Source organism: Patella vulgata, chromosome 9 (genome assembly GCF_932274485.2).
Source record: "Patella vulgata chromosome 9, xgPatVulg1.2, whole genome shotgun sequence".
NCBI lineage: Eukaryota > Metazoa > Mollusca > Gastropoda > Patellidae > Patella > Patella vulgata.
In genome coordinates this window covers 1,858,618-1,878,645 of record NC_065887.2, presented here as the reverse complement: position 1 = coordinate 1,878,645, position 20,028 = coordinate 1,858,618, and the positions used below count along the sequence as shown (strand labels likewise).

The 20,028-nt window shown below is 38.2% G+C and overlaps 1 protein-coding gene across 1 annotated transcript; it reads right to left on the bottom strand.

Annotated features, from left to right (window-relative positions):
- Window positions 1-3,085: 3,085 nt before the first annotated feature.
- On the bottom strand, window positions 3,086-19,417 carry LOC126807643 (TGF-beta receptor type-1). Its single transcript, XM_050532385.2, has 10 exons — window positions 19,299-19,417; window positions 17,442-17,571; window positions 14,825-14,994; window positions 13,647-13,892; window positions 13,126-13,356; window positions 11,984-12,154; window positions 11,030-11,113; window positions 9,629-9,826; window positions 9,090-9,217; window positions 3,086-8,055 (listed from the first exon to the last, which is right to left on the bottom strand). Exons 1-10 carry the CDS (start codon window positions 19,354-19,356, stop codon window positions 7,930-7,932), a joined length of 1,542 nt encoding a protein of 513 aa, XP_050388342.1. The 5' UTR covers window positions 19,357-19,417; the 3' UTR covers window positions 3,086-7,929.
- Between the last annotated feature and the right edge of the window lie 611 nt (window positions 19,418-20,028).

Below are 20,028 nucleotides of genomic sequence, written 5' to 3'. Positions count from 1 at the left end.
TTACGTGCAAAGATATCAATACAAAATATTCGGGAGCCAGGGCGGCACAGTGAGTAAGACGTTGGCTCGCTAACCTGGATGTCCCTTGTTCGATCCCGGTGTGACCGAGAAAGTTCATCGGTATTTTTCCGCGTGGTTCCCCTTTGTCAGTGGTGTAGGACGGATGGGACGAACAATTAACCGAGGTCCTGAGTACACATTGGCGTGTACATAAAGGATCCCTTGACAGTTGGAATTCGGAATAAGAGTAGGCCGTAGCGCGGTCGCTGTCCGGGCAGACTTTCCCACATAGCATACTTCATTAGCCCAGTCGGTGCCGAAATGTAGGGCGTCAAACCCCATTTCATTTCATTTCAAGACGATATTCAGGGCATGTTCATGGATAAATAATTCGAACGAAATATTTAGAGCCTCCAAAAACGGTGTCGTTTCCAGAAGTTCGGTTACAAGTGTTATTATATTTGACAATAATCTCAAACGGTCTCTGGACATCTCGTCTCCATGACCCTCTTCATTAGCCCAGACGGAGCAGTACAATACCTAGAACGTTAAACCCCATTTCATTTCATAAATTTCATTATATTATTTTTCAGTTAATAATTTCAACCTGTGTACTGATACTAAGCACGCCCGAAGCCAGACTAACGATGCCGGTGTCAACGCAGAAATACGTGGAGCTGAGTTGCAATCTGACGCTGCCTGGTGTGGCATCCTTCCTGTTCTACAACATCATCTTGGTCATCATCTGTTCCGTCCTCGCCTTTAAAACCAGAAAATTACCGGATAATTTTAACGAATCGCGGTTTATCTCCATCTGTGTCTACACCACGCTCATCATCTGGTTGGCGTTCGTTTCAACGTATTTCACGGCTGGTCGCGAATACCTGAAAACAGTCTCCTTATCCTTCGCTCTCATCCTCAACGGAACAATGGTCCTACTCTTCCTGTTCGCGCCGAAGATTTACGCCACGGTCTATTTAAACGGAGGGGATAGTATGGACACGAAGTTTGGTAGATCAACCAAAAACACGGGTCTTTCAACCTACGGTGACGCGTCCACAACTAATGGTTCGGGTTCCTTCAGTGCAGGGGCGAACTTCAATAAGGTACACCCTCTCAATGTAGGCCTGCCCACACCAGTTCCAAATGCTTAAACAGGCCTGACCTTCCGATCTTCGTCAAAATAAAAACAAGCACAATCGGTCCTAGGACATAATCTTTAAGTGGCATTTAGCGATTTGGGAGCATGTTAAACGGAACACAATATTTATGGGATATCATTCACTGGTTTTATTCTATAAGCATGGGGTTTCGGCAAGTATCCTCTTATCGTTATCGAGCACAATCCTTGGCATCTTCAATATTATAGGTTTGATCTCGCCTTAACTCCGTACATCTAGGAGAATGATACAAGATAACAATTATTACAACGGAGTTATTTGGAACAATCTAGTAATAAGACACTGACTATCCGTATATTTACTGCGGATCAGTGTGCAGTATTATCTATAACCATGTATTTAAGTGTTGTTCCTGCGTATGAATATTAAATTCCTGACCGTCTACATTCTTGTTTTGTTTATATATATTTATATTGTATGTAATAAATATATACTTGTAAGCCTACATGCAAACAAATTTCATCTGGTCAAATAAAATGAAATGGGGTTTAACGTCCCACTGTTCTGCTCCGAAATGAAATGAAATGGGGTTTAAGGTCCTACAGTTCTGCTTCGAACTGGGCTAATGAAGACGGGCATACGCAATACAATGTGCTATGAGAGATATTTTGCCAGGACAGCGCCACTACGGTCTACTCTTATATCGAATTCCAACTGTCACTGACAAGGGGGAACCACGCCGGAAAATCTGGATTAACTTTCTCGGCCAATGCAGGGATCAAACACCCGACCTCCAGGCTAACGAGGCGGCGTCTTACCCACCGTGATCCCCCTGATCTGCTCGGCCTTGGCTAATGAAGATATAAAATACAGTGAGCTATACGGGAATGTCGTCCTGGACAGAATCGCTATGACGACCTACTCTTACGAAAAATTCCGACTGTCAAGAAGGTTGGCTGTAACGTCTTTGTGGGGAGGGGAAGAGTAAGAAGGTTAGATGTAACGTCTTTATGGGGAGGGGAGTCAGAAGGTTAGATGTAACGTCTTTATGGGGAGGGGAGTCAGAAGGTTGGATGTAACGTCTTTATGGGGAGGGGAGTCAGAAGGTTGGATGTAACGTCTTTATGGGGAGGGGAGTCAGAAGGTTAGATGTAACGTCTTTATGGGGAGGGAGTCAGAAGGTTGGATAAAACGTCTTTTTGGGGAGGGAAGTCAGATGGTTGGCTGTAACGTCTTTGTGGGGAGGGGAGTCAAATGGTTGGATGTAACGTCTTTGTGGGGAGGGGGTCAGAAGATTAAATGTAACGTCTTTGTGGGGAGGAAGAGTTAGAAGGTTGGATTTAACATAAAGCGCACACGTTAAACCATGTATGTGACCACCCAATCCACATAGAATAAGACATAAATCAACCCGTGAAAATAAACATTACGGTCGAAAGGAGCCGAGACTTTTGGGATATAAACCTATATTTCCAGCTTCATCAAAATCGGATAAAAATTGTGACCTCTAAGAGTGTCCACAAACAAATTGTGAACGGTCGGGCAGGGGCGACGACATAACGACATACTACATCCACATGAACATGTGGGCGTATAGGAATGCACTGACTGGGATAATGAAGACAGGCATATGCCATGCAGTGTGCTATGAAGGAAATTTTGCCAGGTCCGAGTCTTATCTAAAATTCACGGTACCAAGGGGTCTTTTACGTGCACGCCGATGTGTGTATGGGACGCGATTTCGTCCCATCCGAACGACTAGACACTGTTCTTGCCAGTCCTCTGTCCTGCACCACTGACAACATGTCAATCACGCTAGAAAATCCAGGGGAACTTCCTCAACCAACACCCGTATCGACTCCCGGACATGATGGTTAGCGAGACAGCGCCTTACTCCGAGATGGGCCCACTCCTTTCCTGACCAATGAGATGCAGTAAGATAAAGATGAAAGAACAACATGACGTATTGTTTCAATTATTTACATTTATATATCACATTTACACTTAATATGTTGATGAAGGGATAACAAGCACCTGTAACGTGGAAATCGTTTCAAGACGAGTTATTTGCCCTTGAATCGGATTCAGACCAGTTATTTTGTAATCTTGCTCATTTATTTCCAGTTCAATATTTGAAAGAGATTTTCCATGTTACAGACGCCCGTTGATCGCATCATGAGCGAGGAAAGACTTCCTGAAGAAAATCCACACCCAATTCAATAAATATACATCAATGTTACTCCACTTGATATCAACAGTTGATGAAGTAGGCAAGGGGGGAGATGGGTGAGGGATGGCTTCCCAAAGAAAAACCCCATCAAATCAACACCCAATAAATATACATCTCTTTTACTCCACTCGATTTCAAAAGATATACTCCTGTTACATATATCTAGAGATATATACAAGCCTGAACATAGGGCACCTGTCACAGAGTTTGTCAGGCACCAATTATTACACAATGTATATGTTATATAATATATACCCTGCGTGAAAACTTGACAATGTCTGTGACAGGTGCCCTATGTTTAGGATTCTATGTGTGATCATTTATATATATATATGGAGGTAGGCTCTCTATTTTGTTTATAATCAAGGCCTAGCATTGAATTCCATGATTACTGAAATTGTTAATTGGCAGAAATAAAATCAAATGACAACCCATATGAAGTAAATAATCTTTAGCTATTTCAGAATAACATCCAAATTCACTATATAATAAATCATGATTCGATTCACGGGGATCCATTGTTCTCAAAATCAGCAAATTCTTAAACCCGAAAGCGAAAATGAGTGACCCTGATTGAATATGAACAATATACATACATAATAAAACACATAATCTACAGTAATATATACAACAATATAACAAATATATACAATATAACAATACATCATAATAACCATCTTGTTTACCATAGTAACCATCTTGTTTACCATAATAACCATCGTGTTTACCATCAGAACCATCCTGTTTACCATAGTTACAATCTTACTATTGTAACCAAGGTGTTTACCATAGATAGTAACCATCTGGTTTACCATAGTAATCAAGTTAAATACCATGGCAACAATCTGGTTTACCATAGTAACAAAGTTAAATACCATAGAAACAATCTGGTTTACCATAGTAAGCATATGGAGTACCACAGTAACCATCTTGTTTACAATAGTAACAAACAAAAATGCCATAGTAACTAAATCGTTACCTTAGTCACCAATTTATACAGCTAGTATAACCAACTTGTACACTGTGTTTCAAGTTGAAGAAGCACAACCATGGTCTCACCTTCACATAATGAAACACCTCAGCTGATAACAGTCCAGAGTTTGATAATTTATTTCATATTAATAATATACTCATAATAATTAATATCAGGCAAAAGGCCAGACCAATCAGATTTTCTGTTCTTCCGGTATATAATAGCCACTTGAATCAAGTGAAAGATACTTTGATTCCAATTCCAAAACTTGAAACTAAATGTGCAAAGAAGTACTTTAAGTTTCTAAATTAGTGTAAGACCATTTTAAACAGGTGTTCCCGAAGAATAGAAAATCAAAATGGTGAGGGGTAACTGCAATCCAGAGAGATGGTGAATAGAGGTAACAAGTGTTGTTTTTTTGCCGTTAATTATGGCTACCAGTACATATATGTTTTAGTAGGAGATTCTGTATTTAATGTTCAAATTCCTTGCCAACCATGGTTTGAAACTAAACATTAAATACAAAAACTGCTGACAACTACACAATTTGAATAATTCACCAACAATGTTTTGACACTAAACATTAAATAGAGAAACTCTGAGTTGTGGTGTTAAAACCATTTAGCATCTAGCACATAATGACTAACCGGGTGGAGAAAACCCCTTATTTCATTTATCATGTTAGAGGTAGTAGTACCTGTGAGCTCAGGGACTGGCAAGGAAAGTGTCCTTAGCTTTTCGTATATGACAAAGATATGTTGCCAGGCAACGAAACATACGCCCACAGCAGCTATATCGTCCTGGCAGTCAACAAGAGTTGTCATATATTTTTACTTTTTCGGTAATGAAACATTTATAATACATTAAAATCTGATTAAGAGTAACACCTCATTAAGTAATTATCAGAAAACCATTAGAATTTGTTTGGTTTTTATAAAATTCTGCCCCATGCTAACGTTTAGTATACGAAACATTTAAAACCATGAATTTATCTGTTCAAGTCATAAAAATTCATTGAAAATCAAAATACTTGTTCGTCTCAAGATCTTAAATACTGTGCATCAATCTGAAGTCAACCAGATGATACATGTAACTTTAGCCTCTAGAGCGTCACAAGATTTTTCAAAGTGATCAAGGGCCATAACTTTGGCAGTAATTATCGGAAATCGTTGAAAATCAACAGGATTCTTCGTCTCATGACCTCAAACACTGTGTATAAATCTAAAGTCAATCGGATATTAACTTTAGCCTCTAGAGTATTTACAAGATTTTTTGACGTGTATAAATTTAAAGTCAATCGAATATTAACTTTAGCCTCTAGAGCGCCCACAAGCAATTGCGGACGCCGGACCGACGGGGGTGACGACAATATACGACCACATTTCAATGAGGGGGTATAAAAAAAGTGAGTTAAGTATTGTGGGAGCGTAACAGATGGACGTTAAACCGCATTTAAACATTCTATACATTAGCTTTTCGTATATGACAAAAAAATGAATTATGTATTGTCGGAGTATAACAGATGCATGTTAAACCCCATTTATACATTCTAGTGTTGCAGCACTTTTTTGGTTCTCCCTGTACTTACTAAACTTAGGCTGTCTGTCTACAGTTAGCTAAGCTTGAAATCTGTCACCAAGTTATTTGTCAGATATTTTGAGTCTAAAATCAGCGATTTTAGTCGAAGACATTAAGCATACTTCAAGAAGATTGAGAAGTATCTATTCTGCTTCCATTTAAAAAATTGTAAATGTTTATTTAGTCGTGTGTATGACAGATGTGAAACGGAGTAGAACCACATTACAAAATAGTTTTCTCAAAGTATGCTCCCTAGACAGCCTAAATCCACAAAAGAACTAACAGTCCTTAAATTGTTCAACAACAGGTCTTCCATATCCTGTACCACTGACATGAGGAACCTACGTTAAAAAATCCTTATCAGCATTCTTGTTCAACACAGGGATCGTAACCGGGACCTCCAGGTTAGTGAGCTAATGTCTTACTCCCTCAGCCAATGAGGCTATATTTTCCAGATGCATTATGGGTATGATGGACCATGGACTAGTTTTTGTAATTGTTTGATTTTCCTTAAATGATGGAGATTTTGATTGTCTTGCTTTTCAATATCTCAGAAAAATGCTTTCAAAAGAAGCAGATGATTGTCAGAAAGAGTAAGTTTATTCTCACTCTCTCATTATTTGCAACGACTGATTTATGTGAACACATTTTATAAAATGTTTCAATCGTGGGAGTGATTCACAGTGATGGGATTTAAAAACTTTTCTTGTCGGACATTTTTTCCCAAAAATTAAAGGGACATTTTCAAACCACATTTAAGAATCACGTGTCAACAAAATATTCAAATTCATATGTAATAAAAAATAGGTGAACCTCGTTATATTTCATGTTTAATTCCTGTACGGTATTCAAATTTATGTCAAGAATATTCCTACAAAATTACGTGACATGGTAATACCACAGAATGAAAGTGAGCCAATATTTGGAAAATAGCGTCGGACATGTCCGAAATATACGGGCGAAATCCCATCACTGGTGATTCACCACTAAAAATTTACAAATCTATGTACATATGTATTCAATAATTGATCTTCCCCTTTATATCATGCAATGGACTATTCCCAGGGACTTACATACAGTATGGTTGGTGGAGTCTACATTACTGTAGGGTGAATTAGTAGTTGATAACACAGCCCAAATTCTGGGAAATTTTGTGATTCATGACTTTACTTTGGACGCTTATATTCTGCATGAAATAAGATAAAAACCAGAAATTTGGCATAACAACTGTCTGTATTATCTCATAGCTACTCGTGGTTTGATTAAAAGACGAGCGAAATCAAATGGGATTTAACGTCCTACTTTTCTACACTGACTGGGCATAATAAAGACGAGCATATTCTTATTATTGTTATCAAATATTATGATTTTTTTGTATATAACTATATATAAGTATCAATTTAAGAGTATTTATATGATACAGACAGGTGCTATGCCAAGACAGAGTTATCCTACTTCACACACCTGTCAATTCTATAGGTTAATTATCAACTGAATTATTTCTTTTTTTTTTTGATATATTGTTACCACCGGCTCAACGATGTTCAATTTGAACAAACAGGAAAAAAATTGTTCCACAAATATTGTGTCTCTCCGCTTGTCATCCACTAGTATCATCACAGCTCAACAGATACAGCAGAAAATATGTCAGCCATATTGGAATATATATATATATATAAATATATATATATATAGTTACACACACACACAGAGAATCTTTAGTTGTCATGACAACTAAGCACAAATAAATAAATGACATACTTATTTGTATGTTCAATTGTCCGCCATATATAAAACGCAGCGACAATAACAATTAGTTCTTAAAAGAAAATACACAAAAACATGGTCGCCAGATTAAAATGTGTTGACTATCGGCATTTTAAAATATCACTGTTTACTTATCAACGATTTTAAACTATGTCCAGAGTTTTGTAGTAATGTCTCCTGAGTGTGTCATCCGAGAAACTATTTTCCTCGGTAATGGATATCTTGCTCTAAAAATTTGATTAGCATATTACTACGCCATCTCATATCTTTGTGTCTTCCTGTGAATAAAGATTGGCTAGCGTTTTACGTATACGAAGTGCAGTCAGACGGGCAGCAGCATTCTGATACCAACATTCCTTCATTATCCTCGCCAACACCCGTAATGGCTGAAAAATAAAATTTAAAATAATTACAAATTTTGAATGAAATGGGGTTTAATGTCCTACTGTTCTAAGATTGGGCTAATGAGAACAGACATACGCCATACAGAGTGTTACTATAAGGGACATTTTGCATGGACATTGGCGCTATGGCATAGTATCATATTGAATTGCAACTACCTAGGTTTCCTTTTACTTGCACCCCAATTTGTACATGGAACCTCGGTTGGTTTTTGTCCCATCCAAACGACCATACATACTGTACATTCTTCCTTGCCAGACCCTCTGTTCTGCACAACTGATAAAGGGGGAAACCAAGCTGGAAAATCTCGAACTTGCTCGTCTAACACTGGGATCAAACACCAGCCCCCCCAGGTTAGCGAGCCAGCATTTTACTCACTGAGTCACGCTGGCTCCCCCACACTAATTAGGACAAATGGTGTGCTATGAGTGAAATTTTGCCTGAACGAAATCCAACTGTCATGGATTCTGTTACATGCATGTCATCGAGTACACGATTAGACAATGTTTTTTTTACATCCCATCCAACTGACTAGATACTTTTCCTTGCCAGGGCGAAAGAGGAAAATCCTCGTCCAAAACCCTGATTGATCCCTGAAGTTCCTCGGTAGTGCGCCAACACCTGTCACACCACAACTCCAGTGATCATGAAGCAATGGCTGCGAGTTTTACAACATCTGGACGTTGCTAGATTACTTTACAATTCCCTAACTTTACAATACTCCTTTTACTGCACACACGTAAACAGTAGCGTCCAATCAGAGGTTGTGATACAAACACATGGCGACCTCCACTGAAACCTTGACATTGAACGAACCTTGAACTTTGCAACTCGATTATCACAGGTAGCCATTTTAGCTGGAAAGCGCGAGACCTGGTATTCGCGATGATTAAGGAAATTAGTGATGAAATATCTATGGTATTACGTGAAGGCCTTGAGAAGTTGTACGGAGTTAAAGCGAGATCAAGCCTTCAATTGAAGATGCATGAATCCTAAAAGATTATAATAATTTCTATACCTCTGTCTGCCATCTATTTGGTATCGCTGGTCGATGTCGATCTGTACAGACCACTTTACGCATGTCTTCTAATGCTGGATCAGACGGCACCATATCGTAATATGGTAACTGATATTCCTCTGCTATACCTGAATAAACAAACAAATAAACAAAAACTAAATCATTTCAGGACTTACATGTACATATGGTTTGATTTTATTTCAATAATTCGCTTGAGTATAGGGGTTTTCAGTTGTGGGAGTAAACCGGAAAGAGAGAAATGGGGTTTAACGTTCACTCGACACAAACTAGGTAGGTCATTTTATTTCAATAATTAGCTTGCAGGTAAGGGGTCTTTAGCAGTAGGAGGAAATCGGAGGCCCCAGAGAAATTCCACACCAGTTGACTCAATGACAGACCTTATGATACAACACACACACACACTAACCATTCGGCCATCCAACCCCTTCCGGAAAGAGAGAGAGAACTGGAGTTTAACGTCCACTACTCCACACAACAGGATTGTTAAGAAATGTTGTTTTTTGTAAATCATAGCATACCTCCGACGTTACAGCGTCTTGCTATTTCCCATAGAACTAATCCAAATGAATACACATCGGCTCTCTTGAAAGACTCGAAATGGTTCATATTAATCGTCTCATCCAAGACTTCTGGTGCCATATATCTCTTGGTACCAACACGGTTGTTAGGGGCGATATCTACAGAATCTGTCTTGGAGTCATGTCGAACAGCCAATCCTGTTAAAACAGAAAAATACAAAAAATTAAGAGTAGCTGCTGAGAGAGAGAGAGAGAGAGAGAGAGAGAGAGAGATATGGTACACTTTTAGTTTAATAATTCTCTAGTGAGGTTGGGCAAGCTATCCTACTCCTTTGTCTAGTTGAAGTCTGGGATTGAAACAAGCGTACAAGCGTAATCAAGGTGTACGTAGAACCTTTAGACACGTTTTTTGCCAGGCCGTCCAATTTGATTATAACACAGATCCTATTTCATGTTCTTTTTTATAGTTTAAAATTTCATTTTATTAAGTCTTCACAACACTAGGATCTGGAAGAGTTGTTATATAACATGCATTCTGGATGGCGTGAGGGATTAGCCAATGAAACCATCTGTTACGGCGATTTGCGGCGTGCCATGCACAGAAGTATGGATAAACCACTAGAAACGTCCACACTGAATGATTAATCAATGTCTGACGTCGTAGGGTCAAAACCCCAACGCAATCTCCCAGTCAGATCTTCATGTAGTGCTAGCCATCGAAGTACAACCGGCCGGATCTTTATGTACTGTAGGCCATCGAAAGTATAAACCAGCAGTTGTCAGACAGGATACGCCCACATTTTGCACGAGATGGATAGAGAACAAGCTAAAAACAAAAACGATTTTTTGTACAATCAGGGGCCATAATCCAGAAAGTTATGGTCTAAAATGCATAAATTTCAAAAGGGACTGAAATAGATTTTTGGAATATAAAGATCTGTATTTTAATGAGATTGCAGATCGTCTGTCGTGCACCACTGACAAGAGAGAGAGAGAGAAATGGGGTTTAACGTCCACTCGACACAAACTAGGTCATTTCGGGACTAACATATGGTTTAATTTTATTTCAATAATTCGCTTGCGCGTAGGGGTCTTTAGCAGTGGGAGGAAACCGGAGGACTCGGAGAAAACCCATGAGGTTGGACAGACGACCCTACTCCTTGCCACGTACAACCGGGGATTCGAAACCACACCAGTCGACTCAATGACAGACTGTATGATACAGCGCGCACACTAACCATTCAGGCATCCAACCCCCCCCCCCCCCCCCCCGCACCACTGACAAAGGGAAACTAAGCTGGAAAATCCCCTAACCCCCGCCAATCCCCACCTGCCACTCTGAACTTTCTCAGCCATCACGGGGAACGAACATTTCAAACAAAGATAAATAGTCATACGAACCTAAATCCGCAATACAACACGTTCCATTTACAGTTACTAGAATATTCTTACTCTTTAAATCACGGTGAGCTATAGCCGGTTTACCTACAAATATACAAAATATTAGTACAACTGTAAACCTGCACTACTTTCTTTCACGGTAAACGGTTAAAATATAAAAGGTATGCTGACACAGGTTGATTTCAACACTGGTTTAATATCATTTTAAAGTACTTTTTCGCTCATGTCGGAAGCTGGTCAGAAATAATGTCATTGTTATATATATATATATATATATCGCAAGTTTACCTACAAGATAGCTAGCTGCAAAGCAGTCAACCCTAATCTTTTACTGCAGTAATCTTTAGGATACAACCCAACCTAGCACCATTTTGATCATCCAAAACAAATTATGAATTTGAGTCGAACATCTTACATGCGTTACTTGAACCTGAACACAGGACATTGCAGCGCATGAGCTGAATCGGGCGTAAAAAAGAATTTGAATCCACTAGCCCAGGGCTAGTAGTCTACTGTCAGACACTAGCCCGGCATTAATTATAACTAGTCCATAGTTTGACTGGATTGGAGAAAAAAAACGTGGAGTATTTTACTGCTTTTTTATCTATATCATTAGTTTAATTCACAAACTATTAAAAAAATGAGCAGTGAAAGGGCGCTAGTCCTGGACTTATACAGCTAAATACGTCACTAGCCAGCAAGGTATTTTTGGTAGCCCCGGGCGTCAGGCTAGTGGATTTTTACATCCCTGAGCCGAATACATAAAATATTTCAACCAAAGATGACAGCTGAAACATATTGGTTGTTTTTAATTATGAAACGACTCTACTAGTACGAACACCACCTCTGTTGTGGAGACAGATTTCGATGCCATGTCACTCAGTTCCATTTCTGTCAATTTGGGACTTCCTGACTGTCTGGTACAATTATAATTATATCTGGATTTTTTCTTACCTCTATTGCCACCAACAATCTCCATATGTAAATGAGCGAGACCACTAGATGCTGTTAGGGCCATCTTTAACATACTAGCTGTTGATACATTCTGACGGTTCAAATAATCAAACAATGATCCATTCTCATGGTAGTCTGTTATCAACCATAACTGTGTCCATGTGCCATTATCTGTTATACAAAGAAAATAAAATAAAAAATATAAAAAGAGAGGAATTGGGTTTATAATCTCCACTCGACACAGACTAGGTTATTTTGGGACTTACACGTTGTTCAATTTTATTTCAATAATTCGTTTATTTAGTAGTCGGAGGAAAATGGGGGACCCTGAGAAACCAACGAGGTTGGACAGGCAACCCCCTACTCCTTGTCACGTACAACCGGGGAATCGAAACCACGCCAGTTGACTCAATGACAGACCTTATGATACAGCGCGCACACACTAACCCTTCGGCCATGCAACCCCCTTTTATCAAAGAAAGTCTGATTTATATGACCATATTCTGTAAAACACAATTTCATCAGCGGTCACAGTCTTTCTTAAACTTAAGTTTTACGATTTGTTAGTATGCCTTTTGTAAAGTTCTTTTATGTATCATTCAAAGGACTAGGTTCCTGCGCCATTGACAAGGGGAAACCACACTGAGATATCCCAAGCGACGTCTAGACAATGTAATATTGATATCATTGACTTAGCAACAAACATCTGTTATAAATGAAAATATACGACACTACTAGATCAAAGCTGTCAGTTTATATAAATAATGTGTATTAGTTAGTTAAAAATGTTAGTAATGAGTCAGTAGTCATTAAGTAAGTGTTTTGTCACTATGGTGTTAAAACTTTGACTATTGAATGATATACACCGCTATTGTCCAGGTTTTTGTATTCAATAGTGATGGGTGTTATAAACAGTCACACTTTTACACCAGTAGTGGCATCTTTTAGAGCTATTTACACACCTGCTAATTAATGACAACTGTATAAGCACTTTCTGTACATACATACTACATACAGACTAGAATAATGCTCACTTATATGATTTAACGATAAAAATTATTATTAAATAAAGGCCTAGGTTCATAAGTCAATGATATCAGCTTACCAGTGTGGGTCACCCTTTTTTTTCTGGAGTTACCTACCTTTGTTATCAGCAGCGATGAAACCAAGAATATTTTCATGACGTAACATAACTGTTTGGTAAATCTCTGCTTCCCGGAACCACGACCTTTCTTCGCGAGATGAGAAAATCTTCACAGCAACATTTTCACCTCTCCACTGGCCCCTCCACACTTCCCCGTATCTTCCTTTGCCGATTATCTCACACAGTCGAATCTGTCTAGCGATAGTTCTCTGTACTAAGATCGGCAAACCTGAGAGGGACATAAAAAAATAGTATTAGCCAATGATATCAATGCTAAATTTTGGCAACAAAAAAAAAACTATTATGAGAAAGAAAGAGATAAAAGGGGTTTAACATGCACCAATCGCTTTTTCATACTTTCGATCGCCTACACTGAGCAGTTGTTTTGAGAGGTCGTGTCAGAGATCATATAAGCGGATTTTGACCCTATGACGCCAGCTGACTCAATGACAGACCTTATGATGTAGCTCGAACATTCCCCCCACCCCAACAAACAAGATGTTAAAACTTAAAACATACCTGATCCACTGCCAGAATGTGACATGCTATCATACAGCTCTTTTAATGACGCCGGTTCTCCAGGAACCAGCAGATTTGTCTCAATGCTGTGTTCCTCACTACGATGAAACGATCGTTGAGAATTCCTATAGTGCTGGCACATGAAGAAACCAATAAGCGTAAGAATACACACGAGCCCAATCGGCACAGCTATCACAGCCATTAACTCCACGGCACTCAAACTATCCCTCTCTTTCTTCTTTTCTTCTATAAATAAATAAAAAGAAAATGTGGTTTAACATCTTACTGTGAGAGAGAGAGAATAGACAGGCAACCCTACTAATTGTCAAGTACAAGCGGGGAATCGAAACCACGCCACCTGATTCAATGATAGACCTTCTGATCCAAAGAGCATGCGATAACCATTTGGCCACCCAACCTTCCACGTCTTACTGTTCTGCACTCATTGAGCTAATGAAAACGGGACGATTACTGTTTGATAATGACTAGAGAAGTCTAGTCGAAACGTTGCTTAGTCTTATGACCTGTGTAGTCCACTTCTATTACTAAATGCCATGGAAACAATTGAAGTTTTAGCATATAATGATATTTTGCCACGAACAAAACACTTTTCAAGAAAAAATATATTCGAGATAAAACTGTGTGTTAATGGTCCGAACCCAGGACCTCCTGGTCAGTGAGTCTAAAAAAAACATAATACTTTTAGCATATTACAACATTTTACCACCAACAAAACCAATCTGATAAAAAACACAGATCTTATTTCGTTTTGTTTTTTATAGTTCAAAATTTTGTTTTACTTGTCTTTACTACACTAGGATCTGGAAGAGTTGTTATATAACTGGCGTTCTAGTTGATGTGAGGAATTAAACAATGAAACGGTATGTTATGACAAATTCTTGCCGTGAGATGCACAAAATGTGGTATCCTACCAGAAACATCAACATTGATTGGTTAACCAAATGTCTGACGTCATAGGGTTAAAAGCCAGTACAACTGGTCAGAACTTCATGCAGTAGAGGACATCGAAAGTATAAAAAGACGAAACGAAATATAGATCTGTATTTCAATCAGATTGTAACAAAACCTCTTTAAAGAAAAAATATATTCAAGATAAAAGAAAGCAAATAAAACTATTATTATTATCTGGAGACTGAGTGTCAAAAAATGTATTTTACCCTCGATCTCTTCAGGTGTTTTTTCTACAGGAGCAAGTCCCGGGGTCAGGTCTGCATTACAATAATCTCTATCACTACAACAAATAACGTTAAACGTCGTTTTCTTACTCTCTATAATCTCGCAGAACATCGGACGATGGTTGGGAAAATATTCAGATTTATCCTTACATCTGAAAAAAACAAATTGAAAACTTAAGCATACATTATGGGAGAGCTAAATCTGCCTATTGCAGGTCTTTCTTTAGGCCTGAAATATTATATAAACTATTAATTAGGCATTAATTAACTTATCCATAATCAACTCTTGATGTCATTGCTAGCCTGCAATATTTACTGGATTAGGATCCGATCTGCTGCTCAACGCTCATTTATGATCAAATCAAGAAATGGATAATCGAGACTTATGTTTTTTTAGTAATGATGATCAAGGATAGGCCCAAAATTCAATCGCTAAATTCTCGGTTCAGAGTAGATCAATTTAACTGAAATTTTCAGCAAATTCCTTTTACATTATCTATTTTTTTTAACTATTATAGTGAAAACTGCCAGCTCTTTACGTAATCTCCCATAACTTATCTTTAAATCTAAACTATTTTAAGAATACAGCGGTTTCTGGCCTTCATGTTTGAGGCGTGCTCAATGGGATTTATTCAAGAGAGCGAGTGAGAGAAATGGGGTTTAACGTCCACTTGACACAATTTTATTTCAACAATTTGCCTGGACGGAAACTGGAGGACCCTGGGAAACAGGCCTGAAAATAACGATTTTAGATGTACCTGACAAAATATCAGGCACTAATGAAATAGTACCCGGCATTTTCAACTTAGTGGCGGACAATGCCGGACATGTATTAATATCAATAAAAAAGACAAATCAAAATGACCGGCACCAGAGGTTTGTGTCTGACATTGTCTGTGACAGGTGCCTTATTTCCAGGTTTGCAGAAAAAACCCACGAGGTTGAACAGACGACCCTACTTCTTGTCACGTACAAGCAGGGAATTGAAACCACACCTGGAGATCTAACGTACACGCCCTAATCATTTGGTCACCCAACAACCCCCCTACCATTATTCAAGAGTAGAGCAACAAATATGGACCTTAAACTGTTAGAATTTATAAATTAATACACATATAAAATACACTGATGTTGGTGTACCATTATTCCAAATAATGGTATGGGCAACGTACAAATCGTAAATTATTTATACTAGATGAAATATTGAACTCATGTGACGATTTCATTAAAATGCATGTGCAGGATAGTGTCTGTATCTTAAGTTTTGTAATGACTCGAGCAAGACATTGCATACAGTATAAATATAATGTCTCGCGCTCGACCACCACTTATATTTAACAATTGGTATAACTAAAGGTTGATTAATAACAAAAAATCAGTTTGGCTTGCATGGCTAAGTTATCAAAGCAGTCCAAAAGAATTGTCGCATATTTTTTCTTTTGTTGGTAATAAAGACCTTTAAACACTGTGTATTAAGTTAAAAGCAATTTTCCTCAAAATTTTTCAAAGTGATCAAGGGCCATAACTCCAGAAGAAATCATCGGAAAGCGCTGATAATAGGCCTCTTAGTCTCACAACAGTCTGATATTAACTTTGGCCTCCAGAGCGTCCACAAGAATTTTCACAGTGATCAAGGGTTATAACTCTGGCAGTAATTATCGGAATCTGTTGAAAATCAATAGGCTTCTTCGTGTCATGACCTTAAACACTGTATCAATTTAAAGTCAATCGGGCCAAAATTAAAAAATTGTCTGTTTGCCCAAACGCGACCGACCAAAAAAAAGCTGCTGAGTCAAATTCTTTTATTGCCGTTTTTGAAGATTTTTTTTTTTTTTAACAGCATTATTTTTACGCTTGACAATGACACCCAAACGCGAAATAATCGGTCGGGAGATTGAACAGCCACTGTCATGTCTATACATAGTAACACCAAACTCGACACGTGATTTTGTAAAATCTCGTTATTTATCGCGATAGTTGTTGTTAAGGAACGGTATGTGTCATGGCAGACAATTACTTTACACTGTCGCCTTCGGTAGTGATAAAACCCGAAAATAAAGTAAAACCAATCGTTTCGAACAAGTTGCAGCGATTTAACAACAGTAAGACATGGAGGGACGTCTTTGATGATGTCACTGTTGATGAAATAGACACGAAGACAACGGACAAAATGATTGTGACTGTTTCAACTGTTCTCGTTAGGCCTAATAAAAAAGTTAGAGTTTAAATATTGTTTTGTTTTTGCACTTAGTTCTCAAAGTCTGGTCCTTCCAAAAAAGAAAAAAAGAATTTGCCTACCTACCTACCCATACCTAATCATCATGAGTCGGGTTTGGGCAAACTGAAATATTTTTAACCCTGGCCTCGGATATTAACTTTGGTCTCTACAGCCTGCACGAATTTTAAGTGATCAAGGGCCATAACTCTTGCAGTAATCATCAGTAAATTGTTGAAAATCATCTCATGACTTTAAATACTGTGTATCAATTTAAAGCAAATCGAATATTAACTTTAGTCTCTAGAGCGTCAACAAACAATAGTGGACCCAAGACGTACAGACAGACGGGGGCGACGACAATATACGACCACACATACTTACAATCGTCTAATCCTGAACTCTCCTGCTTCACTTAATGTTGATGAAACTAAACAGACGCCATCTGTTTCACACGTCACGTTGTGATTGGGTTCATCAGCTTGACTACATTCCGTACATTTACACTTTAAACCTGAAAAATACCAAATAATTCTTTAGATCACTAGGTCTGTCATTGCGTCAACAGGCGTGGTTTCGATTCCCTGCTTGGACGTGACAAGGAGTAAGGTCCTCCAGTTTCCTCCCACTGCTAAAGACCCCTACGCCTTGTTATGTAACACCGGGGAATCGAAACCACGCCAGTTGTTATAAATAGAGCTGATCTGATGTGTAAGCTCACAACTCGGACCAAAGACCACTCGGACCAAGGACAACTAAACGACCACTCAGAATATCCAAAAGACTGGTCTGTCTTGGTGCGAGTGGTCTATCCATTGTCAGCGATATCACCTCGATGGAAGCAGACATTAAGTAAAGCTATTTTACACAAGCAAGCAGGATTGAAAATATCAGATTTAGTTAAGACTTGACAAAATTTCTGTCACAAATTAAGTAGTGTATCGGTGCCAGATATTTTCAGCTTTGTAGAGGCCACGTGGCATGTACCTGTAGGCCTACTGTAATAATGATATCAACAATATCATTGTAGTACATGTATCTGTAGACAGTGATATCAATAGTGTCAGTACACAGAACAATTTGTGCTAGAAAAACTGACAAATGATATACATGTATATATGACAGTCAATGTCTACAATCAGGCAATGTGTACATTGCCTGATTGTAGATATTGACTGTAACATATATATTTCCAGGCTTTGATTGAAAAGAGAAATTGGGGCCAGACATATTGTGTGCAATCTGATTAAAACACAGATCCAATTTTGTTTCATTTTTTATAGTTCAAAATTTCATTTTTACTTGTCTTTACTTCACTTGGATCTGGAAGACTTGTTATTTAACTCATGTTCTGCTTGAAATGAGGGGTCAGCCAATCAAATGGTCTGTCGAATCGAGCGTTTGACCTTTTTTGCGCGGAACTGTGGGTAGACATTACCAGCGATAGAAATCAAAACAAAGCAAAAGTAGATATAAAAAATTATAAAAAACGAAACGAAATATAGATCTATATTTTAATCAGATTGTATTTTGTGCATCTTATTCATCATGGCAGAAAATACAAATGGTGAAATAAGAATACATCACGTCAGTCCAGCGACATTTAGGCCTCAATAAAAATACGTCTCGATGTTGATGTTTTGGGCTCAAGTGCATGACAGTTGGGAGTTGTGAAACAGTAGAAAGGAAAAATGATTTTATAAAAATAACACAGAGTTCCGTGCTCATCGGGATTCTTCTGATCAGGTACAGATTGATAATGACTAGAGAAGCCTAGTCGAAACGTCGCTCAGTAATAAGCAGTAATTGTATTCCATAGAATTGTGACCTGTTTATAACATTAGCCATGTATGAAAGGCTATGTGACAGGAACATGAACATATTCTTTTCTTTATTTTACATGGTTGTTGTATCACAAACTGGGTCAGCCTGACCTGTGCAATTTCTCCCATGACATCGGATGTTACCCGTGCACAAAAACGATCTAAAGGCGCTCAAATAACAAGAATAATCGTTTTAAAATGGGGACTAAGCAACGGAACAAAATAAATATCGTTACAAATTCCGAGGAAAGCCATAAAGTATGGTCAAAATACACATTCTTTAACAGGTACCCGAAAATCGGCCATATTGGATTCCTACACCAGTCATAACACTGAAATATTATCCTAGTTTTGAGCATTCGAGGAGTTTATTCGAGATGAAACCGGTTTATAATTACAGTAAAATAGATGGCAATACCTGATGCAACAGATATCCCGATTACAAACACAAAAATTATTGTCTTTAACGGAATCATGTTTGCAGAGAGTCAAATCTTCAATGTTGACACTTCACTGTCTGCGATGGGGACGCTTTACTTCTATAATATAAATGTACACATGCGCACAAAAGTAGTTCATGTCATTTCTTGTCAAAATGAAGACACTATCGAAAGTATGAGTTGCAATCAATTGAAAATAAAAATAAAGAGTTTTATAACGATATGTTACATCATTTATCACTCTAAAAAAAAAAAGCCGAATTATCATGTCTTGTTGAAGAGCGGAAACGTGAGAAGAAGTTGAGTTGAATGAACTGAAGGGAAAGGTCACTGTAGAATGCAATCAGTTTCACAAAAGTAATGCGAAAGCCTTCTTTTAATTCGATAGTCATTCTTTTCCATCCACCACAGCCAGATAGTATGCGCATGTCTCACAATTCACGTATTTACTAGCACTCGGCAAACCTCGGTGGATTCCTGTACCCTACGAGGTTTGCCGAGTGATTTACTAGATCACGTGATCAAAATATTGTCTATCACGTTACACTGCGAATTTAGTCGTTTTATGATTATTTATATTCGTAAAAAGAAACGATGGGGAATTATCACTTAGGCATAAGACAGATGAATGATGGTCCATGATCAACTGATAAGTTCAGACAAACTATTATAATTATGAATTATAACTAGAACTGCGATGCGGCAGTG